Genomic DNA, 25,435 nt, shown 5'->3' with positions numbered 1-25,435 from the left:
GTAATCGGCAGCGCTGCAGCCGCGCCGGGGGAGCTGGGGCCAGCACGTGGCTTTACAGTTGGGTGTCCACCCCAGATCCCCCCGCCCCCAGGCCAGGCTGTGGGCTGGTACCTGTGGTTTCCAGGTTGGGGTAGGAACTCTTGTCCTCATTCTCGTTGGGCTGGAGGTCGTCCATGTTGATCTAGGCATCCAAGGAGAGAAGGAGGGTCCAGTGAGACAAGGTCCACGGCTTTCGAGGCTTCGGGTAGCCCTGAAATCGCCCCCTAGTCTAGGCTGAGCCGTCGACTCAGAAACACATCCTTTTTCCTTTGCACACATCCCTCAGGACACCAGCAGAAGGCTGGCCTGCCTTCTCTCTGCGCCCAGCTCTGCTGTCCACCCTCCCCAGCCCCTTCTTCCCCCGCTTCCCCTGGTGTCTGGCCCAGGAGGACCGTGTCCTCCTCCCCGGGCCTCAGCCCCTCACCTTGGTGGCAGGGGGGGACTCTCCATCCGCAGTGATGGATTTCAGCTCGATTTTCTCCTCCTTGGTCTCCTCCACGGCCGGCTTCTCCACCACCTCTTGTCTCTTCTCTGGGCTGGCAGTCCTGGCCGGTCAGCAGGAGGGCAAAGAAAGGGATGTGACCAGATTGATAGGGAGCTGCCCTGTGGTCTGTTGGGGCCCATGCCATGCGGCTCAATCACAGGGGCGCTGGGCCTTGCCCAACTCTGTCCCCGCCCAGCTCTGTCCCATCCTGGCTCTGTCCCATCCCAGCTCTGTCCCTGCCCAGCTCTGTCCCATCCCGACTCTGTCCCCACCTGGCTCTGTCTAGCATTCAGTTGAAGAGTCCAGCTTCTCAGAGGCTCAGTCCCCGTCTAACCCAGAGGAAGGTTCCTGGAGAACCCTGCTCAGTACTCAGCAGAGGTGTGGCCCGTGACAGTCCACGTAGACAAGGACGAAGACAGAGTGGGGCCCTGGCTTCTCTTCTCATGGCTCTTCAGCCGGAGCTGGACCTCTCCCATGAGCGGCTGCCGCCCCCCGCCCTCCCCTCTACTCCTACCACCTCTCATGACCTCCCTTCTCAATAGAGAACCCGCCACCTTCCTGGACGGGTGGGGCAACACCTTCCCAGAGATGTAATTCACGGTGGTCCCCGCTTAGAGCAATGCCCAGGAATTAGGGGAGAGCTCAACACACACAGAGAGCCCCAACCAGCCCCCTTCCAGGAGGGACGGCCAGGCAGGGGGGAGCGGCACCCCAGGCTGGGCCGCGGAAGCTGGCGGTTACCTGGCCAGCTTCTTCCTCTCCTTCTCTTCTTCCTCCTCCTTCTGGGCAGAGGTGAGGCTCTCGGCGTCAGCCAGGTTGTCCACGGCAATGGCCAAGAACACATTCAGTAGGATATCTGTTTGTGCCCATTCTTAAAGAAAATGACCCTTGGACTTGGGGTTGTGGATGGGCAGGGGGGCGGGAGGGGGCAGGACACGCGGGGGCAGAGCTCCATTCGGGGAGGGGCTCTGAGCCCCATCACCCCATTAGCTTCCCAGGGTTTTCTGAGGGGTCGAGAGCAGGCCCGCTGGCAGGCTGGGGCCGGGGGCGGGGTGGCCGGCAGCCGGGCCTCGCTCTTTAACTGCCGGTTTCGAGATGACCACCCGTGACTGACACCGTAAGCGGCGCTGCAGCGGGACAGGGTGCAGAGTGGCCATTACCGCTGCCAGGAGGTGCCCGCTCGCCCTGCGCCTCCCGCTGTGACCCTGTTCAGACAGAGGCCCTGGGAGGGTCCACCGAGCTCCTAACTGGAGCGGAGTTTGCCCTTTCTTCTCCCCCAACCCCAGACTCGGACGCAGGCACTGTGGGTCAGAGAACCGGATCAGAGCCCGTCCAGACGAGAGGTTAACGCTGCTCAGGTCCACCTTCCACCCCAGGCCCCAGGAGGCTCCGGCTCACACGGGGAGCGAGGGCTGCGGCCCCGCAAGGACAGGGGCTGGGCGTGCACCGTCCTGTTCAGCCTCACCCGGCCCGTTGGGTCGGAGGCACTGCTATTTCCACCCCGTTCCCAGGACTCTAGGTGCAGCCCTGGGTGTGCCCGAGGCCGCCCGCTGGCCTGTGTGTCCAGATCTTCTGTGATTTACTTTCCGAGCCCCTGTGCACACACCCGCAGGGACAGGACGGGAAGGGGGTGCCGGCAGCCTGGGACCCGGGATCCTGCCCGTGGCCCGTCCACTCTGCCTGCGGCTAACATCCCGCAGAGTGGCTTCAGCGCGAGGGACCCTGGCCCGAGAGCAGGGCGACAGGTGAACGTCACTTCCGGGGCGGAGACTCTGTCCTCCCCGGGCAGGGGGCCTGGGCTGGGCAACCAGCGCACACGTCGGGTGAGCGGCTACAAGCACAACGCCGGGCGGGGGGCTGCTCGCCTGGACCGCGGCGAGGGTGCGCTCCTGGAATTGGAGGCTGGGGGACGACTCGCGTCCCCCCTGGCCCCAGGCTCCGGGCTCCCACCCAGACACCTACACCGCTGAGGTGGTCTGGGCTGGACATATTCTCCCAAGCCTGCCCTTCCCTGCTTCCCCTGGGGGGAGGGCCCTGGCTTCCCCCAAAGTTAGGACCTGCGGGGCACACCTATTGGCATCGAGCTGTAGGCTGAGAGCTGGGGCAGCGGGGGCGGGGTGGGGGAGGCAGGAGCAAAGGATACAATTTCCACAGATGAAGAGGATGATGAAGTAAATACAGACTAACATCCCTGGAAAAGAGGGGCCGCCATAAGCCATGATCCCATCATACATCACCGAATTCCAGTCCTCCCCGGTCAGGATCTGAATGACACAGTCCCACCAATAAGGGACACAGCGTTAGACCAGCAGCAAACCCGAAACTCCCCTGCCCAGCCCCCTGCGAGACACAAACGTCTCACATCTGTCTCTTCCTCCCCCGCCTCCTGCCCCCCGTTCTCCTCCCAGGGCTCTGAACTGTGACCCCCGCAAGTCCAGCCCTCTCCTTAGACGGAGTGCGTGGCCACCGGCACACATCATCTGACTGACTAAGAGAGCTTCCTTGGCAGAACACCTCCTACCCCAGGGACAGAGCTCGGTGGCTGACTCTCGGGTTAGGTCGTCAAGGGGAGCGTTCACTAAGGGGCCACAGTCCCCCGCTTCTCTCCAAATGTGAGGACGCTGGGTACCATCCTTAAGATTCCGGCAACATCCACATATTCCCCAGTTTAATCTGTAAATCGATCTGCTTTTAAACTTAAGTGCTACTTTAGCTTGGCCCTAAGCCCACGTATCCGTGAAGTCTCAAATTCGATGGTAGTCGTATCTTCCTGGGGGCAAGCGTGAAGGGTAGGAGAGAGTCCTGTCCCCCTCCCCTCCCCAGCAAGGGCCGTCCACTTTCCTTTGTTGATATTTTGGGCTTCCATGTAGAATGTATTTGCATAAAGGTTTCCACGGCTAAGAAACAGTTTTTAAGCCGCTTAATTGGATCTTTTTTTCCCCCCAGTGGTCCATCCAACAGAGCAGTTTCCTGGGGGTCGGGGTAGGAGAGCTACAGACTGTCCTGGGCTCCTGTGGCCGACCTGCTCTGGCTGCCCCGTGGGAGTGGGCGGGAAGCTCCTTCCTCCCCCGCCCCGGGCCCCTGGCCCTCCCCCCAGAGCACAGTCCCGGCAGAGAGGAGTCCATACCTGAAACACGGTGAGGAGGGACTGGGGGAAGTTATCGAACGTGCTCCTCCGGGTCTGCATCTCATCAAAGTTGAACTTCCCCCCGAAGAGCTGCATGCCCAGGAGGGAGAAGATGATGATGAAAAGAAACAGCAGCAGAAGCAGGGAGGCGATGGAGCGCACAGAGTTCAGCAGGGACGCCACCAGGTTGCTCAGGGAGTTCCAGTACCTGGGGACGGGGGGCGGGGTGAGGCTCCATCACCCCTTGCCCCCCTGCCCCCCCCACCAGGGGCTCTGGGACCGGCTGCAACGCCCTCCTCCTGGCCCTGTCCTTGGGGCAGCGTGGTGGTGGGACCTGGCTGGCCAGCTCACAGTTAGAGCGTGAGTGAGTTAATTCAGGGGTCCCGGGTCGGGAGTCTGGTTCCGACCGAGCTCTGCACGTGTCTTTGGGCGAGTTGCTTAACCTCCCTTCTTTCTGCGCCCCACAGTCTGAAAAAATAGGGCCAGCGGTAGCACACGCTTCATTATGTTATTGGGAGGATTACATGCGATAACAGTTTTTAAAAAGCCACTCCCCCCAACGGCAACCAAATAAAAAATAAACGAGTGGGACTCCATCAAGCTAAAAAGCTTCTGCACAGCAAAGGAAACCATCAACAAAGTGAAAAGATGACCTAAAAAATGGGAAGAAAACACTTGCAAACCATATATCTGAGAAGAGATTAAAATCCAAAATATATAACTAATTCATGCAACTCAACAGCGAAACAAACAAACAAACAAACAACACCCCAAATAATCCTATTAAAAAAACAGACAGGGACTTCCCTGCTGGTGCGGTGGTTAAGACTCCACGCTCCCAATGCAGGGGGCCCGGGTTCGAGCCCTGGTCAGGGAACTAGGTCCCACATGGATGCCACAACTCAGGGTTCGCATGCCGTATCTAAGACCCAGCGCAACCAAATAAAAATAAATACTTAAAAAAACCACACCCGAGTAGACATTTCTCCAAAGAAGACATACAAACGGCCAACAGACACGTGAAAAGATGCTCAACATCGTGAATCATTAGGGAAATGCTAATCAAAACCAAGAGATATCACCTCACACCTGTTAGAATGCCCATCATCAGAAAGACAAGAGATAACAAGTGTTGGTGAGAATGTGGAGAAAAGGGAACCCTTGTGCGTTGCTGGTGGGAATGTAAGTTGGTGCAGCCGCTGTGGAAAACGGAATGAAGTTTCCTCAAGATAATTAAAATAGAGCTACCATACCCTCCAGCAATTCCACTTCTGGGAACATATCCAAAGGATACGTTCACTATAGCATTATTCATAATGACCAAGACACGGAGACAACCTAAGTGTCCATGGACGGAGAAACGGAGAAAGAAAAATGTGGTGTGCGCTATCTGCAATGGGATATCATCCAGCCATAAAGAAGCAGCAAATCCCGCCATTTGCAACAGCATGGAAGGACTTGGAGGGCATTAGGCTTAGTGAAATAAGTCAGACAGAGAAAGACACACACCACGTGACCTCCCTGATATGTGGAATCTAAAAAAGTCCAAAAACAGACACAAACAAACAAAACCCCCCACCAAACTCACAGAAAAGGAGATCAGATCTGTGGTTACTAGAGGCGGGGGATGGTGGGGGGAACAGAAGGGAGGGCGTCAAAGGTACAAACTTCCAGTTATAGATAAATACGGGGAAGGTAGCGCACAGCGTGACTGTAGCCACCACTGCTGTGTGCTGTGTGACAGTTGTTAGGACAGTAAACGCGAAGCGCTGTCATCACGAGGAGAATGTTTTTCTTTTTTCACACTGTCTCTACGAGATGACACATGTTAACTGAATCTACTGTCACCATCGTTCCACAACGTATAGAAGACACACCATCATGCTGTACACCTGAAATGCAGACACTGATGTACGTCAATTATTTCTCAGTAAAACTAGAAAAAATATAATTCCAGCTCTTCATTTAAAAGAAAGACCCCAGTATTGTGCCCGGCACACAGGTGATAAAGGTTAGTAATTATTGTTATCACTACTGATCTTTAGACAAAAAAACACATAACAAAATTTTTTTTTCCAGAATGCGGGCCTCAGCCCAGCCATGAATGGGGTCACCCACGGGTGAGGGTGGCCTGGGTCACCCGTGGGTAAGAGGGGGTGTGTGGTTTACTGAGGCTTCCCAAATTCACCCAGTCCAAAGAGTTGGTTTGTTTCAAAAGTCTGTCTTCTGGAGATCCTGATTCAATAGCTGTCGTTTGGGGCCCAGAAAACTGCTTTGAACAAGGGTCGCAGAGGATTCCGATACGCAGGCCAGCTTGGGAGATCCTGGACTGCAGCAAACACACCCAGTCCACAGCGACAGCCTGCGGCTGGAGGGGCCCTGCCTCTCTCCGCTGTGAGCGCGGACGCCCTTCACTGTGGGGACGGGTGGGGAAGAGCCCTCTCTTGGGGAAGTGGGGGGACACGAATGGCCCTGGACGGGGCTTGGGTACCCGGGACAGGGTCTGTTCAGGGTGAGGAACGCACTGCAGCAAAAGGGACACGCGCCCAGCTGGCCAAGTGCGTCTCACTTCCCTGCAGCGCTAACCGACCCAGCTGCCTTCCAGGTCACGACCTTGATCTCCTCCACTTAGATGTTCCCGGCTTTTCACCAAGGCAGACAGGGAATCGTTTCTGCTGCTCGAGACAATGCCTTGCAAACCACGCCCCGCTGCAGCTTGGCACTGCACCCCAACCCGGGCACCTCTCTCCGGGGAACGGCTCCATAAGTGACAGAAGCAGATGGGCCAACAGTTTGGGTGTAAACATGAGCGTCTCCCCAACCTGGAGTCTCTCGTGCTCCAGACTCAGCCCTGCTCCGCCTCTACCCTGCCTGCCAGCCACACGCCCTCTGTTCGCAGAATGTTAATATACATCGATTTGTATCTGCTCTAGAAAGGCTCTTACCTGTTCCACATTTGTGACAGCCTTGTCTCACCCAAACAGGCTTGAGCTCTTGACGGCAGAGGCCAGAGGTTCTCCTTTCATCCCCTGCATCTCTGTCCTCAAATAGATTCTGTGCAACCTGGCGTGTGTGACGGGCTGCCTGGCCCCGGTCGGCTAGAGATTGTACTAATCGTTCTGTTTAAGCAAGGAGTTAGAGAACCTCTGGGGGCTAGGACGCCCTCCCCTCTTACACTGAAAGCTCCCAAACCTGTCTGGAGATGACATGCCGGGGGTGGGAAACCATTTTCTAAATGCCGATTCCCAGGCCTCGCTCGGAACCACGAATCACTGCTGTGCGAGCACCCAGCCCCCGTCGGCAAGCCGGTATTTAGGAACCGAAACTCCGGCGCGTATCTGTAACGGGAACGTCCCGCTGTACTGGGGGGGTGGACGGTGTCTGCCTGGGGGTTAAGGTCACACAGACCCTACAGTGCACAGAATATTCTGGGAAAGTCTTCATGGCCATAGAAGTTGGTTCCTTAGTTTTCCCGAGGGCCGTGGATGTGAGGGAAATAGACCAGCCCAGCGCTGAGGTTCAGGCTGTCTGCCGGCCACGGGCCCAGGGGCGCCGGCCAAGGAGGCCCCAGACCCGAGGGAGAAAGTCACCGTGCGGGAGGGGGTCTGCCCGGCGTGGGGTGCGGCCCGCGGGCCTGGACTGAGAGCCTGGACGGAGCACGGCTGTGTCGCCCGTCATGGGGGTGGTGGAGACCCTCTGGGGACGCTGGGCGGAGGAGGCCTACTGAGCCGCCTACAGGGGCCGGGCCTCGGGTCGGAAGGCTTTTCTCCTGCTCCCATGTCCCGAGGGGTGCGTGGCCATCTCTCAGTCGATGGGGGGCTCCCAGCACGAGCCGCTGGCCTGACCGAGCCCCGTGGCCCGCCCGCCATCACGCCGTCGCGGTGACGCACAGCCGCCGTCTCTGGCTCGAGCCCAGACCCTTGGGGTCGCCCTCCAGGTGGCCTCACACCCACAGCCGCAACCCCGTCCTCGGAACCGGGCTACAGCCCCTCCGGCACCTGCCACCCAGGCGGGTGTCTCCCCCGTCCTGCCCCCGCACCCCCCCTCCTGCCCAGGCGAGGAGCCGCGAACGCACTGCCACCGGTGCTCTCAGCGACAGTAATAAGTTATAATACACGGAAAAAAATCGAATCCACTGACGTTAAAGAAAGGAGAGAGGGGTTTGCTTTACAGCCGGTGTCAAACGGACAGCAGGAATGAATGAATGAACGAACGAATGACAGAACAAGTCAGTGATTCAGGTACAGACCGTCACGGGTGGAAGGTCTCTGGAGAGCAGGGTGTTCACAGGCCCCGATATCTCTCCATGGATTACTCCGTAATCACAGAGGGCAAGGGCACAATAACGGTGACAAACGTGGCGGACACCCCTGGCCATGTTCCTACTCTCAGAATCCCCGACAACGGGACAACTCCTGGCGCCCTGTGACCCCCGACCCCTCCTCGGCCGGGCAGCAGGATGCTCTCCAAGGCCCCGCCCGAGGCCCCGCAGACCCTGTGGACGGCACCTCCCCTGCTACCCGCTGCGAGGCGGCAGCCCGGCCCCCCACTGTCCCGCCTGCATGCCCCACACCGCCGGCCCGGCCCTGGGTTCTGCAGGGCTCACTCCTTCAGTCCCCCAGGGCCTGCGCAGCGCCCTCCTGGCAGCCACCCTGTCCCCAGCCTGCATTCCACATGCTCATCCCCTCCGGGGGGACGGTCCAGAGAGCAGGGCTTGTGCTGGGAGCACAGCCAGAGGAGGTGCCCTGGGAGTGTTCTGCTGGATGAAGGAACAGATCTTCAACATGACACCTCTGTACTTAACGGAGGGAAGGCAAGGGGACACAGACCCTGTGTGTGTGGAGCAGGGCTGGGGGGCGGGTCTCACACTCACCGGAGTCAAACCCACTTTGCTCAAAGGTGAGGAATGGCTCTCGCCCTCCCCGCAACGTCACTTCTGATCCCGTGGCTACCAGGCCACTCGTCACACTATTATGTGTCAGGAGGACAGACTGGTCCCCAGAGGCGTGGGGTGGGGGGGAGGTGGGCGAACTGGGTGCAGGGGTCAAAAGCTACAAACGTCCAGTTATAAAACAAATAAGTCCTGGGGACGTGATGCGCGGCACGGTGACCACAGTCAGCAACACCATATTTTACCCTGGAAAGTGGCCAAGAGAATAGATCTTAAAATGTTCTCATCACAAGAAAAGAAAAATCGTGTGTGGTGATGGATGTTAACTTGACTGTGGTGATCGTTTCCTAATGTATGCAAATATGGAAACATTATGTTCGCCTGAAACGAGTATCATGTTATATGTCAACTACAGTGGACCCTGAACAACACAGGGGTTAGGGCACCGACCCTCGGCGGTTGAAAATCCGAGAATACCTCGACAGCCCGTGTCCTCGAATCCAACCAACCTCGGACTGTGTAGACCTGCAGTGCGAAAAAATCTGCATGGAAGTGAACCCTCGCAGTTCAAACCCCTGTTGTTCAAGGATCAGCTGTATGCCTTGACTCAAAAAAAGGAAAAAAGAAAAATGTCTATGATGCCTCAGTTTGCTACATAGGAAGTAGGGTCGCTGTGGCTTCTAGACGCTTGGGTAGGATTCCAGAGAGCAGTGTGAACATGAGTCTCTCCTGGGGACAGCGTCCCCCCCGGGGGCTCAGAACAAGCGGCCGCAGGTCTGAGGGCACCTGCCAGCCTTGGTTCACGAGCCAGACGGCGCCCAAGTGCCTGACTCACTTGCTCATGGACACACCTGGGCTGAGGAGATGCCGCCCTTGGACCAGGTCGTGGCTGTGGGCGCTGCGTGCATTCAGCCTCCTGTTGCTTCCCGTGCAGCAGGGCAGGGTGGAGGTCCCCGCGTGTGGCCTGCCACCTGTGCTCTGTGCCTCTGGAGGAATACCGAGCAGAGCTGGTGCCAGTGGCCTGGCGTCACGAGGGACCCCCCCGCTGGACGGAAGGCCCTCCATCCCTACGTGCACTCCCTGGAAGACCGACACGGGGATCGCTGTGGGGATACTGCGGAGCTCAGAGGAGACGGCTGGAATCTGGGGCCTGGCTCACCATGGCAGATGGCAGGGAACAGGGTGTGTTCTCCTCAACACTGATACCAAAGAGGCTTGTAGGTGCCGGGTGGCAGCCTCCGGGCAGGGCGATGGGAAGGCCCTGCACCTCTGTCCTTCTCGATGTCAGTCTGTCCTGATGTCTGTGACCGCTGTGGCCCCGTGTCCCAGGGTCCCTCTCCTTCCAGGAAGGTTGGTGGGTGGTGAACTGGAGGGTGGACGGCATATGCACCGTCGAAGGGGGCTTTCATCCTAATTGATTAAGACTGAAATACACACACTCACGCCAAAAAAGAAGGCGCCTTGGAGAAAAGTGGGCACCAGCAGAACAAAGGACTCAGGGTCTTGAACCTTGCAGAGAAGCTGAGAAAAACCAAGCCCCGCCTCTTCAGAATGATGTCCGCGTGCGTCCACATGCACAGAAGAGCCCTCCAGCACTGGGGGTCTCAGCCCCCGAAGCACAGGCCGCTTGAGAGACTCGCCCCCCCTGCCGATCCCCCTTGGGGTCATGGTCTCTCTTCATCCCTCCCGTGGCTCGGAATCATCCTTCCCAGCAGCGTGTCCTGCCCACCCCGGGCCAAACCTGCCAGCTGAGATCTGGCTGGTCCCCACCCTGCCTCTGTCCTGGGCCGGATGCACAGTTTATGTCCGTCACTCTCGAGCCAAACCCCACCTGGGCAACAAACGCAAAGGCCTTGTCTTCCCTGTTTGCGTCAGAGGCCTCGGTCACACTGGGGACATAACCCCCCTGGGGGATGTGAGCTGATCACGACTGGCAGGGTGTCCTGGCCTCGACCGTGGGATTTAGGCAGGGCTCCTGGGAGCCTCTCAGAGTCCCCAGTCGGCCCTGTGGTTGTGTCAGGGTGAGACAGGGAGCCAGACGTCGTCCTCCCCTGTCTCCTTAACCCCCGAGAATAAGCACCTTCCTCGCTGACGGCCGGCCCGCGGGCTCTAGCGTCTGAGCTGCCTTCTCCATAGGCCCCGGGCCAGCAACTGGGCGGACGCCAAAGTTACCTTTATAATAGTGGCCCGTGAGGAGCTCAGAGCCTCCCTGGGGCCCTGAGAAGGGGGCCGGGAGGGTCTGATGCTCGTGGCCAGACCGGCAGTTACATGGAGAGCTCAGAGTCTGGAGGATTTGCAAAAGGCTCACACCTCGGGGCTGTGGGCCCCTGCGTGGTCACGATTCCCCAGTGAGTCTGTCTGTGCTGAGTCAGTCTGAGCTCACACCTCAGGGACGGCGAAGGGAGCTGCGGGGGAAGAGCGGTGGAAGAAAGAGAAGCATTTAGGGTTTAAGAGGGAAAACAGCAAGGGCTGGAGGGGCTGTGCTGCACGTGAAGACCAACTGTATAAAAAATGAGACGTAATTAGTACCTCGGGGCCACACCCAGATCTAAGCAAACTGAAGCTCTTCCTCCTCATAGAGTGAAGGTCAGGCTGGCCTGACAAACAGCAAACTAGACGTTGAAACGGGCAACATTTAGAGCCCCAGAGAGCCCCAAAGCAGGAGAAAGAGCCCCATCCGTCACGCAGCTGGAAGGCCTGCGGTCATTTACACAAAGACGACACAGGTTTCGGCCACGTGCGTGCCTCTCTGTTCTTCTCCCAGAGGTGCCCGGACCTTCTCACCCTGCAGTTCCCCACCCATAGCACTGTGAATACTCAGCGATCAGCGGACAGCCTGGTGCAGGGGTCCCAGTCTTTTTATATAAAAATGAGACCCACAGGATGGTGGATATGCCTACACGCTGTATACTCCCTAAGGCACGCTCAGATTTTGACAAAGTGCCACAAAAATGTAAGCAGGCTAGCAACTCACTGTCATCATAAACCAGCGGCTTCTCTTCCCGCAGGGGCCACGGATCAGCTGTAAACCCACCCGGTTCTTGCTCGTTCATTAAAGCCTTCAGGAACGCAAGTGACCAAGAGTGAGGGTGTTACAAGAGCAATACTGAATGTACTTGTATTTGCTATGTAAAAAAGAAACCATTTGGCGCTTCCCCGGTGGCGCAGTGGTTGAGAGTCCGACTGCCGATGCAGGGACGCGGGTTCGTGCCCCGGTCCGGGAAGATCCCACATGCCGCGGAGCGGCTGGGCCCGTGAGCCGTGGCCGCTAAGCCTGCGCGTCCGGAGCCTGTCTCCGCAACGGGAGAGGCCACGGCAGTGAGAGGCCCGCGTACCGCAAAAAAAAAAAGAAACCATTCACAGATTTTGGTATTTTAGCTCTTAGCAATAGCAAGTGACCTGCCACACACTGTCGAGCTGCTCTGGACATACTGAAGGGTCATGAGGTCATGGCTGAGAACCACGGTCTAGATCGGTGTTCCCGGCCCTTAGACCACAGGCCCTGGGTGGGAGGAGGGCAGCCTGGAACTACAGGAGGGGATCCACGGATCCTAGCACTCTAAATAAAGAGCCTCACATGTGGTCAGGTGTGTAGCAATTAATAAAATTAAAATCAATTTTAAAACTTTGCTGGACTCCTATCAGGCCTTTATCATTATGAGTTTTCTCAGTCCAGAGCCATCAGAAACACCGTCTTCACCGGGTCGGGGCTACTGTCTAGAGGAGAGAGTGGAGAGGGAAGAATCAAGTTTCCAATTATACTTGAAGCTTCCTATTTTTAGACAAGAAAGAGGACAAAGGGCAGCGGCAGAAAATCAGGCCAGAGTTTCTCAAAGTGAGGTCATTGGGCCACTGGCTTGGAGCTCCCCAGGAGCTGCTGGCTGAACTCTCTAGAGTGATGGGTCCTTAATGAGCTCTCCTGAGAAGGTCATCTAGGTCTGAGAACCACAGTCACTGGTCCAGAAAACGCTGTTAAAAATAGTAGCGGGATGGCGCAAAGTTTCCTCCAAGAGATTTTAAAAGAGGAGGGAGAAACAGACTTGTTTGATGGCAGGACCAGGCTGACCTGTCTCAGGGGACCAGTACGCCCACCCCCCAGCCCCTATTTTAGGCACTTTCTGGCCACTGGAGTGTATTGGAGACCAGGTTCAGGAGGGGGCCTGGGACTCCCCCACACCTGGACTCTTTGCTGTCTTCCAGAAGCCCCCAGACAGTTTGGAGACTGGAAAACAGGAAGATGATGGCCTTTGCCAAAGTAACTTCCAATTAGACCATGAAATTCTTCTGTTTACGGATTTTATGGAGATCCGAAAATGCCACTAACCCTTCCTGTGGAGGGGCTTCCGGAAGCTCGCTGACAAAGACAGACTTAAAAGTGGCTTCCTGGCGATAGTTTCAGATTAGAAATAGATAAATTGTTGATTAGAAACAGAATGAATGTGCAGTCTCTTCAAGATGCCATGAGAACATCTGGGAGCAAAATTCTTTTCTATAGGAATTGAAAAAACAGACAAAGCCCCAAGCATGTGGACCTTTGAGAATTACTTAAGAGGCACCTGAAACTCCAAATTAAAAATAGCTTGGGCTGACCCAGGAGGAGCAAGCAGAATCAGTCAAAATCCTTTACGTCTTGTCTCTGGAGACAGACAAGAGAGTTTAGCCATCAGCCCTGCAGCCCGTGGTCATGGTCGAGGCACAGAGCCTGGTGATCCCAGCTTCACCCCTGGGCAAGCGACTGAACTCCCTCAGTCTTCCCATCTGGAAAATGGGACTAATGATAACAGCACCCTCTCTTATAGGTGATGGTGAAGATTTACAGGTCAGACGCAGGCGAGCACTGGGGTCAGGCTGTCCGGCACAGACCGAGAGCTGATGCACATTCACCAGGAGTGTCGTGACGTTTCTACTACTTTCATTTTGAACCGAGGATTTTCTGGGGCGTCAAGATATTCAGACATTGAGGAAGAGCTCTTTCCGGGGGCGGGGGCGAGGCAAGTGTCGCCCAGGAGTATCCAACTTGGGGATGTAACTCCTGCCTGTACTCTGAGTCTGTCTTCTGGCCTTGAGGCCTCCCCAGGGCTGCTCTCCTGTCCCCAGCTTCCCGAAGCAGATGTCGCCCCTGCCTACTGTGCCAGCTCATTCCATTCTGTCTTAGATTTTCCTTTCATTGCCTCCCAGGAGCGGACTCCGTCTCCCCAGCTGGACTGTCTGCTTCTCCCAGGTTCAGCCCACACCATGCAGCCCACTTCCTGCCTCTCAGAGCTGGACAGTGTGTACACGGCAGACGACCAAATACAGCCACAGTGTGTGTGTGTGTGTGTGTGTGTGTGTGTGTGTGTCACCATTAGCTCTTTCCTCCCTCTTCCTTCTCCTGATAATGACAACAGTTACAATCAGAGTCACAGTGAGCACTCGGTTACCAAGAATCTTCTCTGCCTGGCACTGAACTCAACTCTTCAAATGCCTCTTCTCACCCTAACCCTCAACGAACCCACGGGAGCAGGTGTGTTTGGGGCACGGGGGCTGGTGAGGGAACTGGGAAGAGAACAGTCACACCCAGGTGCCCTGCAGCACCCCCCGTCTCCCCACAAGTTCGGAGACTCTGTGCAGAGACGGTTAAGTCCAGGGCCTGGCACGGGCGATACCAACCCCACTCTTCCCAGCAGGATCTCACTGACACCCAGTCTCCCCGCATCAGACTCTAGGGTGGGAGGCTTGTCCTTCTGGGGGCACAGTTGGAACCCCTCCCCTTCAGGTGCTCCTGACGTGCCCCTCCCAGGAAGACCACAGCCCACGGTGAGAAATACATATTATACTGCGACCCAGGCACGATCCCGGGGGTTTCTGTGAAACGTGTTTACATTCACGTGAGGCACTCCGATGTTTTCCACCCTATTTCATTCTTCCATTAAAAACGAGAATGAGGAGAAATTGGAACCCATGTACATCGCCAGTAGGAATGTAAAATGGTCCAGTCTCTTTGGGAAACAGTTTGCCACTTCCTGAAAACCTTAACTACAGACTTATCATGTGACCTAGAAATTCTGCTCCTTATATCCAAGAGACGGGAAAACACGTCCACACGAAAACCTGAACACGATGCTTCCTAGCGGATCATTCACGGGAACCAAAAGGCAGAAATAAACCAGACGCCCACCAGCAGGTGAGCGAATAAACAAAACGTGATGTCTATCCGTAGAGTGGAATACAGCTCAGCCACGAAAAGGAATCAGAGTGGAATACAGCTCAGCCACGAAAAGGGATGAAGCACCGATCTCTGGACAACATGGGGGAGACCTGAAACCATCAGGCCAGGTGGAAGAGGCTGGTCACACAGCAGCACAGGTCGTACGGACATGAACCGTCCAGAGAGGGCAGGTCTGCAGAGATGGAGGCAAGGTGGTGACGGGCGCTGGAGGGGAGGGTGGAGGAGGGAAGAGGGCGCGTGGGGTCTGCTTTTGGGGGATGGAAACGCACTAAAACGGGACTATGGTGTTGGCTGCGAGACTGCAAATACATAAAAAACCCCTGAACTGGACACTTTAAAGAGTGAATTACATAGTATGTGGATTATCTCTCAATAAAAATGATGGTCGTGATCCAATAAGCTGGTCTCACCACCCAGAATGGGTCACAACACGGTGGAAACTTGCTGTCCTGGAGAGGCTGCCCGTCCCCGCCCCGCCTGTCCCGGGGGAGTTCGGGGGCCGCGGGTGGCGGGGGCGTGTCGAGGCCCCGTGGCTGCCTTTTATACCGCACACGCTCAGCACAGGCCCGGCTACAAGAGCAGGTTCCCTCTCTAGGGGCCGGGCGGCCCCAAGAGCTGAGCTATAGGTGAGATTCCGGGGGAGCCGGAAAGGAGCCGGCAGCCCCTTCTCCTGCCTCGAGCCCACAGGTGAGGGCTCGGCCTCCGGACGCCGCCTGTGACCTCGGTGGAGGGCAGGCCCGGGGCTGGTGAAGCAGGGACAGAGGAGCCTGGGTCCCCGATGCCCCTGGAGGCCCCGCGGCTGCCACCCCTGCGCTGCCTGTGTGAGCAGCCGAAGGACCCTCTAACGGAGGCGCCATCTGGCGACGACGCGAGCCCAGGGCAGATCCTCCGGGACACAGCGGCTCCCCTCCCCTGGGCCCCCGGGGGGACGACGGGCCACGCACCTCGTGATCTTGAATATCCGCAGGAGGCGTACGCATCTCAGCACGGAGATGCCCAGGGGCGACATGATCTTGGTCTCCACCAGGATGGTCTCCAGGATGCCGCCGCACACGATGAAGCAGTCGAAGCGGTTGAACAGGGACACGAAGTAGGCCTGCAGCCCCAGGCTGTACATCTTGAGGAGCATCTCCGCCGTGAACAGGGCCAGCAGCGCCTTGTTGGCCGTGTCTGCGGGGACCCGCACGGGGGACGGGGGGGAGAGGAGGTGAGCGTGGCGGATCCCTGCGGGGAAACCCCAGAGCTCGATCCCGCCACACCCCCCTCGCTGCGTGGACTTGGGGGGGAGGGGTCTAGTTACAACCGCAGCAAACCCCCCGCATCCTCTGCCCTCACAGCGACTCTGCCAGGCAGCAGGGCTGCTGCCACGCCCCTTTTCCAGAGACGAGAGGTGAGGCTCGAGGGGGCGCCCTCTGCCTAGACTGACCCGCCAAGAGCCGGAGCCGGGGTCCTCGTCTGCCCTTGTCACCGGGAGACGAGCCCCATCTGGGTTCCGGGAGACACCCGGGCCCAGGCCGTGTTCGCCTGACCCCCGGGCCGGTTCCGGGGCTCTGGCCAGGGAGATCCCTTCCGGGGCCCAGGGAGGGGTGGTGGGACCACTGCCATGGAGGACATTCCCTGTGCTCAGGCCACGCTCGTCCTCTCCCTGGCTTTGTGCTCTCCGCCCCTCACAGGTTTTGGCCAGCACGCCTGGAGGCCATACTGCGGCCCCAGGTACTGGAAACCCACTGGGGGCGGAGGGGCGGCAGCCAGAGATCTGACGTAGCCCAACAAGCCACAGCTCGTGGCCGTGTCTCCTGGACCCAACGGTGACGGCCAGGGCAGGCGGGGCGTGTCGCCTGGCCAGGGGAGCCCCGTCTTTGTAGCGTGAGCTGGTGCGTTTCAGCGGCTCACGAGCTGCCAGGCCGCGGTGTGCCCGGTGTCTGGTGTGCCTGGGGCAGGGCCGAGTCAGCCCGAGGAACGCAGGCCGGCCGGGCGGCCGCTCACCTTGGACTTCCGTGAGCCAGTGGGGCTGGTTGTAGTGCTCAGAGGCGATGGTGAGCGTGTTGAGGAAAACCAGGAAGATGACAAGCCAGTAGAAGACGCTCGACTTCACGGCCGCGCGGCACTTCCGCCTGCAGAACCGATTCCAGCGGCGCCAGTAGCGGCTGCAAAGGGGCAGAGAAGGACGGGGCGGGAGGCGGCTGTGAACTCAGGTCCCCGGCCGATATGCCCCAAGGTGGCCACCTCGCTCCCCTGAACTGGCCCGACCTCACCAGGGCCAGAGACGAGCGTCCCACCAAGGTCACCGGCTCGCGGCTGGTGGTGTGGCCTTTGGGGGGGGGGTCCCTGCTTCTCTGGGAATGTGGCCCCCTGGCCTGTGACCCCGAGCAAGGCCAGCCTTGTGTGAGGGTCTGGCCTGAAGCTGAAGGGAGGTTATTTAATTTCACAGTAACGGCATCACTAGAAATAGTATTGCAAGTCGTAAGACTAGTATTACTAGGACTAGTAATGGTTACCATTAGCGAACCCATGTCTGGCTGGTACCATATCGGCACTTCTCATGCCTTCTCCCAGATCCTTTAAACATGTCTGCAAAGCAGGCGTTGTCCCGATTTTCAGGAGAAAACCAAGGACCCTGGAGTTGGGCGTCTGGACTGACACCAGGTGAGGGCAGAGCCAGCGGCGTCCCCTCTTCCCGCCTGCAGCCCAGGCGCCAGGCGCTCCCCTCTTCCTGCCTGCAGAGCCAGCGGCGTCCCCTCTTCCCGCCTGCAGCCCAGGCGCCAGGCGCTCCCCTCTTCCTGCCTGCAGAGCCAGCGGCGTCCCCTCTTCCCGCCTGCAGCCCAGGCGCCAGGCGCTCCCCTGGCTGCCGCATCCGTGAAGAGTGGGAGGTGGATCTGGACCAGCAGTGCTTGACTTGAAGGGGAGGCTGTGGAGTCCTTCAAGATTACATCCTCTGTTCAGAACAACGGGCACACTGCCCCCACCTCTACACGCAAGTTCACGCCATACGTGGGCCCTGAAAGCTCATACCTGGGCCGCGGGACACTCGCCCGCATGGCCTCTGGTTAGGGACTTTCATCAAACCTGGCTGTGCATAGAACCACCTGGGGAAAGTTTAAAAAAACACAACAAAAACACACCAGGCCCCGGGCCCCAACCCAGTGAAATCTGATTGTCTGGGGTTGAGTAATTTTTAAATAACCCCCAAATACCGTTGCTGTTTGCTAAGGCTCCCCAGATGGTTCTCATGTGTAACCATGGTTGACAACTGTGAAGCCAGATGACCCCAAGGAAACGCTCACATTTTAGGATTCACTGGTGGACAGGTTTATAGCTTGTCCCCAATCTCATCCTCCTGATACCGAGGGAATATGCAGATATATTTGGTAATTCCGTTGACCAAACAGTTACCAGTTTAACACCATGTGAGGAGCGAAGGACGGGGTGCCAGGGAGACTGCGGGGGCCCTGTATCGAGAGGGGATCTGATTCCAGAAAACCAAACACAACGAGAGCAGCCACACGGTCACCGTCCAGCTGGGGGACGGTAAGAGGGGCGCCGTGGGCAGTGTCGGGCTGGAGGCGATGGAGGCCACAGCTCTACTCGAGGAAGGAGGAGAGTGAGGGGACGTGGACTTTGGAGGCGGAGTCAGCAGGCCTTTGACCCTGACCACGAGTGCAGGGGAGAGAGAAAGGGTGGAGGGGTGTCTGGAGGAGGCGCTGTCACCAGCACGGGCGCCCCGTGGAGGGGGGCTCGACCGGAAAACACCTTGAGGTACTTGCAGGTTGTGTCCGTAGGGATACCCACCAGGCGGCTGAGGACAGAGCCCCCGCTTTGGGACAGAAGGTGGGGGGTGGTGGTGATGGCTATCGTCCTGGACACCTGCACCCTTATCTGCATGAAGTCACAGGTCCCCAGGTCCCCAGGCTCAAGGCTCTGTTGTCGGGACCCTCCACGCGCCCCAGGCGGCCCTCTGGAGAGCCCAGCCTTATTTGTATTTCTGCTGTTTTGTCACCTGCGGCCCGTGGAAAACCCTGCTGCCATAGCTTTGCTGGAATCTGCTCTGAGATTAGAAGGCGAGGGGCACGTCTAAGGCGGGCCTTGCTGCCTGGGAGCTGCAGGAGGACCTGGCTTTGGCTTGCAGGGCAGGGAGGGAAGAAAGGATTAAGGGGGTGGTGTTCTGACCTGACCTCACCCCTGTCACTGAAGGGGCGGGGACGCCACCTCCAGGGAGCACCAAACCTTGGCAGGGACGTTTGCTGCTACTGGTGGGAAGAGTCGCTACATGGAGAAGAAAGGCCTGGGGGTCAGAAGACGGTGGTTCCCAATGCGCTGTGGAGGCTTCCACGCTCCAGACACACCACCGGGCGACAGCAGGGGTGGCAGAGGGCGCAGGGGGGACAAGGCAATGGGACAGGGGCCCAGGTGGTCCCTAGCGGGGGGAGCGGCCTCCGGCGGTGTTGGACCACGGCGCTAGGCACCTGCTCTCGCCAGGGCGGGACTCTGCTTCTCTCCTGCGATCGAGCTTGGTGATATTGCAGACAAAGTTGGTAAGACTTTTTTTTCCCCCTGAAAAACGAGTTTTCAGGACAAACTCATATCCAATCTTAAATAGCGTCAGCTACCAATTGGCCCTTGCCATCTACCTCTACGAGGATTAAATCACGAGCCGCTGCAGCTGCTGACCTTCGACACCCCCTGAAAGGAGTTCAGGGCAGAGGTCAGGAATGAGGCCCTCTTGCTCCGGGAACAAATAACTCCTCTTATCTACAAAAACACTAAGATCCTCCACGGTGACGTCTGCTGCCCGTGACTGGCAGAAACCTTCACGAGACGAGCAGAAACCTTCACGAGACGAGCAGAAACCGTCACGAGACGAGCAGAAACCGTCACGAGACGAGCAGAAACCTTCTGCAGAAAATATTGCTGGATTCTATGTACGCCCCTCCCCCTTCAAAAGAATCACATCTGTACTGACTTTCCCCTGCCTCTTAGGAGCAGTTTCTCAAAGCTCTCCGAGATGCTGTTTCCCGGGCTGTAGTCCTCATTTTGCCCCGAATAAGACTTAACTCACAACCCTCACGTTGTGCATTTTTTTAAGTCGGCAATAGGTTACACTGTAGTTGCAAAGAATGTTTTGAATAGAGACAAGATCATTTACAAAAATCACCAATAATTGTGATTCGGAGGCCAAAGGAATCACGGTTGCTTTCTTCCACATTTTGGAGGAACCGACTCCAACTCTGTCTCACACCCAGACCTTGACTGCGCTCTTCCCCAAGTTTGGGGCTGGTGGATGCGGGTGCCACGTGCCCGGGCCTGTCCTGGGGTCTGGAGCTGCTCTGCTGAAGGCCCTGCAGCTGTGGCTGTGACGGACGGGGCGGCACCCGTGGAGTCGTGCGCTCCCGAGACAGCCACTCAGGAGAGTCACGTGGGTTCGGACCGGGGCGGGGGTGGAGTAATTACCATCCAGAGAAAGTATTTAAAGATGATTACACGCCTCCCACCCTTCAAAATACAGCTTTGCTTGACAACTGGTGTCCTGGTAACGCTTCCTACTGCACAATAAATGCAATGGTTTATCAGAATGTGTAAGTGCACTTGTGTGTTTACATATGCGCGGAGGATATAGAAATTAAACGATAAAACAGGGAGGAGGAATGTGCCTGCTGTTCACGTTCCCTCCACTCTCACTGGGAAAGTTGTCCCCTCGAGAAGTGGAACTTCCCGGAACAGACCTGGAGGTGACGGCGGCACGGACATGCCTCTCGCACGTCTTCAAACCCGTGCGTCGCTGCGTTCCCACCGGACAGCTCTGCTCGCTCGCCTGGACCCGCCTGACCCCTTCCCGGCACTGGCCCGGCTCCTACCTTTCCATCGACACGGCTGTCCCCCCACCAAGCCTCCCTTTCTGGGAGAGAGCAGCCATTGGCCTTGCTTCAGGGCTCAGCGGGGGCCCCAGCTTCCCGGCGGTGCACTTTTCTAGACGTCCCAGCTGCCAAGTTCCAGTCACACTTACTGTCCGTGTTGCTCACTTAGCTACACGTTCAAGAAACATTGAAACATCTTCCCCGAGCCAAGTACTAGCTATTCAGCTTAACACGCAGACGGGAAACTCGGGTCGGTGATATGGACCCCGAGGGTGCCGCGCGCCAGGCGGGCTTAGTAGAGGTGCCCCAGGGGCACACAGAAGGGCAGCCCAGCCCACCGTGGGGTGCCAGCCAGCCTCCCCAGAGGACGCGATGCTCCGTTTCCTGTAGGTCAGTATCTTTACTGTGTGACTCCGGCTTCTCCACTGAGATCGCAGGGTCCTGAGGGGAAGGGGCTGCATCCTGTCCTTTGTGATGGGCTCACAGCCCACCACTGTGGTCTTACACAGTAGGACCACTGGGCCGGCAGGCAGGTAGGGCAGCAGAGACAAACTTTACACACACTTACTCACTCCGCGTTGTGGACGGGGCTAAGGACCCCGCGGATGGGGTCGGGAGGAGGGGGCAGTGCTCCTGAAGGAGTTTGCTCGGCACAGAATTTTGGACAAGCATCTAGAACAGGAGACAGCACCCAAACGGTGGACACTTGGGGCTCTTTCCAGTGGCCAGAGCTGAGAACAAGCAACCCAGAAAATCCTTAACATTTAACTATTTTACACAAAAGTAACCAAAAAATGGGTTATTAGCGACTGGGGCAAATTTGGGCATGTGCCTTATTGCTTATGGGATGGCAGAGGTGAAGGGACCTCGGAGGCACGTTTCTCTGAAGACGGGCGAGACAGGGCTCCCGACCTCAGACCCCCGAGGGCTTCACTTCAGACCGCTGTGACGTCCAGATCCAAGCCCCAACATGTTATCTGACTAATCCCCTCACGCTGCGGAAGGCGCTCAGGGGCGTCTGTTCCGTAACTAGGTCCTATTCTGAGCCCCACATGTCGCCAAGTTCCTTATTCCTCAAAGTAGAGACTTGGCTTACCAAGGGAACACCCTAACATTGCCCTAATATTACAAGTCCATTAATTTGCCCAAATTTCCCTAAAACCTCTGCTCTAATATTTCCTTTAAAGACCCTGTGACTTTGTATCACCGTCTTGCAAATGGAACAGGCCAGTTTGAGGCTCAAATTCTATTATTTGTCATTGTTAAGCTGAGAGAATGAGCGAGAATACTTGGCGTGTGCGTTTAACTCCAATTTTAGATTCTTTTCAGGGTAAAACAGGCTCTTCACTGTTTACGAGGTTACTTCTGAGTTGCAGAAATTCTCTCTCCGTTTCCCGTGTTACTGTGTTTTTCTCCTGTGCCTCCTATACCCGTGTGAGCTGCCACAATCAGACAGACAGAAGGGCTGAGGACACCGTTCCTGCGTCTGCAGCAGACAGAGGTTTCTCAGGGTCGACCTTGGTGATTTCAATGGCATTTTCAATCCATTGCCAGCCTTTGTTATCCCCTAAACAGACACCACCACTGGACTGTAGGGTGTAGATGAGGCAGCTGCCGTCTGACCCTGTGGGGTCACACTGTCCAGTGCGGTAGCCACTGGCCACCTGTGGCTACTGCACACATGAAACGTGGCCAGTCCAAAATGGGTGTGCAGTGAGTGTAAAGGACACACTGGATTGCAAAGAAAAATTAATATAAAATATGTCATCCATTTTTTATATTAATTACATATTGAAATAATGTTTTTGACGCACTGGCTTAAATAAACTATATTAAGATGAATTTCACCTGCTCCTTTTCACTTTTTTAACATGGCTGCTAGAAAGTTTTACAAAGGGTGTGAGTGTCCGGCATTATGTTTCTAACTCAACAGCTGTGCCCTGGAGCGCCCCCGACCCCTCGCTGCAGCCCCTAGACACACAGCTGGGCAGAAACGGCTTCGGATCCCTGGGCAGAGCCTCATCACATGGTGCAGAGCCCGGGTCCTGGGCGTGGGTCCCGACTTGGCCAAGCGCGAGCCACGTGGCCCCGGGCCTCTGTCAGCCTCAGTGTCCTCCTCTGAAAGGGTTTACTGATGGTGCCAACTGACTAGTCATAAGTCTTCTGGGAATGAATACAGAATCTTCTCTGTGTATTTCTGTTGTATCTTGAGTAGTAGCTGCAGGGGGAGGAGCCCTTCCCAGAGGGGGATCTGGTACCAGCAGGGTGAGCCACGTCTCAAAACAGAGTCCAGGGGTCCAGGTGGACCCCCGTGCCCCTCTTCTTCCAGAGCACAGCTTACACCCTAGAGCACTGGATACAGAACGCCCCCCGTCTCCCGGGTCATCTCATGCTGGAGCGAGTCCAGGCAAGTCTGTGATTTCTCTCCCACCCCCCAGAGCACGTTTGTTCGTTCATTCACTCATGCATTCATTTGTTCATTTATGAGTCACCCATTTTCATGTAATGAGAATGATGTTTTGGAAATATTTTCAAAGGTATTTTTATACCCCTTTACTCTCTCCCTGCATGGGGGCTTTGGAACTGCAGAAGCACGAAGTGCTTTCTCAGCTTTGGCTGTAACACAGAGCTTTCATTTCAGTCTGCGTCAAGCCTAATGCCATGCGGGGGCAGGACGATCCATTCGTCCCTCCACTTAGTATCTATGAAGGCCCCACTGAACGCCAGCCGCTTCTCCAGACGCTGGAGAGAAAGCAGTAAGGTCCGAGCGCTACGGAGGCAAAGGATTTTCTATGTTTCTTGAGCTCTCTCCTGTAACAAGAGCTGGACCTGGGAGACCTGACCCTAGGATTTTTATGTGAAGGAGGTCTTGGCTTCAGAGGAAGTGGAAGGGGAGAAAGCCTGCATTTTCCAGCCGCAGTGGAACATGGGAGCAGAAGGTGACAGCAGGAGGGGAGAGGGTCCCACACCAGCATCCTCATTTAATTCTCTGGCCGAGCGCCAGGCTCTAGAAACAGCCAGACAGTCACGGGGAGGCCAGGACGTCAGGGCTGAAGGTGCCTCTCCTGGGTGCAGCACAGGGTCTGCGGGGCCCTGGGGGATGCCAGCCTTCAGCCTAGAGCTCTACCCAGGCAGGCACAGAGCGGGACAGGCGGCCGGTGCGTAGGTGAGCGTCCGGTTCCTGCAGCCTGTCCACGGAGGGCCTGGAGGTGTCCATGGGCTCAAAGAGCCTGGGGACCAGAGGCAACGATTTCAAGGCCAGAGGCCAACATGGGGCCCACGGACACCGTGGGTGGAGGCCCAACCAGATGGACTTGTGGCCCCTTGGCAGGCCCGGTTCTAGAGGAACAAGCAGGGGTCTCGGGCTGGACCCCAGGACCCGTCCTCACTGAGGCCTGGGTACTCCCGGGGTCTTGAAGTCCCGGCCCCGCTTCTCCACCCTGGAGAAGAGCTGGGCAGAGGAAAGAAGAGAACTGAACACTTAGCTTAAGGGCCAGTTTAAAAGGCAGCCTTGGGCTACACTGCTCGGCTGGACTACAGTTCAATGTTATTTATGCACCTGCCCCAGGTGCGGCTGGGGAAGCAGGATTAGATCAATGATGAAACCTAAACACTATCGTTTTTGGCTCGTACAGGCTTTGTGGGAGTGAATCCCCACCCCTACTCACATATCTGTCCATCCAGTGCACATGGCGGACAGCCTGCTACCCGCCGGGCGCCCGGCTCAGCTCCCTGCAAATAGCACCTCAGGGGCTCACAGAGCCCATTGCAGACACGGGAGCCCGCGTGGGGAGGGCGGTGACAGAGGTCTGAGCGAAGCGCTGGGGGGAGGGTGGGGAGTCTGCAGAAGGTGTGGAGATGCACTACCAGTGAGGTTCTGAACAGGAGCCCGAGCTCTCCAGGGGAGGCTCAGGGATGCGGCGATTCGGACGGAAGGAGGGCTCCACGCGGAAGCCTGGACGTGTGGGAGGACGGGGGACATTCAGGAACCGTGGGATGCGCGGGGGGCGAGGCTGGAGGGGCAGACAGGGCGAGGACGGCGCAGCGAGGAAGATTCTGAAGCCCTCACTTCCGTGCACATGGCCGAGAACAGCAGCAGTGGCCACGTGCTTACTTCAACCGACTTCATCTTACAAGGGGGGGACATGGCATCTCACAACCTCCTAGGGCCGGGGCCACCAAAATCACTAACTCCCAAGCCCCAAGCCCGGAGCCACGCCTGGTCTGATCCACGAGCCTCTTCCTGAGAGCCGCGCAGAAGGAAAGCAGACCCGCCGCTGACCCCCCCTCAGCCCCCAGCCGGGGGTGTCCCCAGCCCAGCAGGAAAGGAGCATCTCACTCACCTAAACTTCGACTTGGAGATCCTGTGGCTGAAAGGGAAAGAGGAGACGTTACCAAACGACACACACGTTTCCCTCTTTTCTCAGACGCCCCCAGGTGACCACACGGGCGCTGGACAGAGCAGCTTCGGAGAGACAGCCCTGCGGTCAGCACGTCCTGGTGTCTGTGTGTTTGAAGGGGAGACCGAGGGCTGGCCCAGCCCACAAACCTACGAATCTAGCATCTTCTAGGTGGAGACGTGGCCCCCGGAGACGGTGCTGTGTTCTCAGACCGTCAGCTGGGGTCGGGCAGCGGGTTGGGGGCCACGCCCTGAGAACAGTCGTGGAGGACAGGAGCCCCTCCTGCAGACGTGGCCCTCGGACATTGCAGGCGGGAACAGGCTGGCAGAGGCCCAGCGCCGTCTGAACAGGAGCCCGGCCCCATCACCACCTGGCCTGAGCGTGGAGCCTGGGTCCAAGGAAACAGGCCGGGGCTGAGCACAGACCCCGGATGC

General features: G+C 57.4%; 1 protein-coding gene across 1 annotated transcript in view; it reads right to left on the bottom strand.

The window, feature by feature from the left end:
* Nucleotides 1-25,435, bottom strand: part of CACNA1C (calcium voltage-gated channel subunit alpha1 C) — a 457,740-nt gene that overhangs the window by 80,081 nt on the left and 352,224 nt on the right. Inside the window, exons 11-18 of the mRNA XM_079938602.1 lie at nt 24,945-24,971; nt 16,736-16,896; nt 15,694-15,919; nt 3,651-3,858; nt 2,667-2,787; nt 1,265-1,379; nt 464-584; nt 112-181 (exon numbers count right to left, since the gene is read on the bottom strand). Of these exons, the coding sequence (XP_079794728.1) occupies nt 112-181; nt 464-584; nt 1,265-1,379; nt 2,667-2,787; nt 3,651-3,858; nt 15,694-15,919; nt 16,736-16,896; nt 24,945-24,971 (1,049 nt within the window). The remainder of the gene's footprint in view (nt 1-111; nt 182-463; nt 585-1,264; nt 1,380-2,666; nt 2,788-3,650; nt 3,859-15,693; nt 15,920-16,735; nt 16,897-24,944; nt 24,972-25,435) is intronic.

Source organism: Stenella coeruleoalba (assembly GCF_951394435.1).
Source record: "Stenella coeruleoalba genome assembly, chromosome: 11".
NCBI classification, from domain to species: domain Eukaryota; kingdom Metazoa; phylum Chordata; class Mammalia; order Artiodactyla; family Delphinidae; genus Stenella; species Stenella coeruleoalba.
Note: the sequence above shows the minus strand (reverse complement) of the source record. Positions and strands in the feature narration are given on the sequence as shown.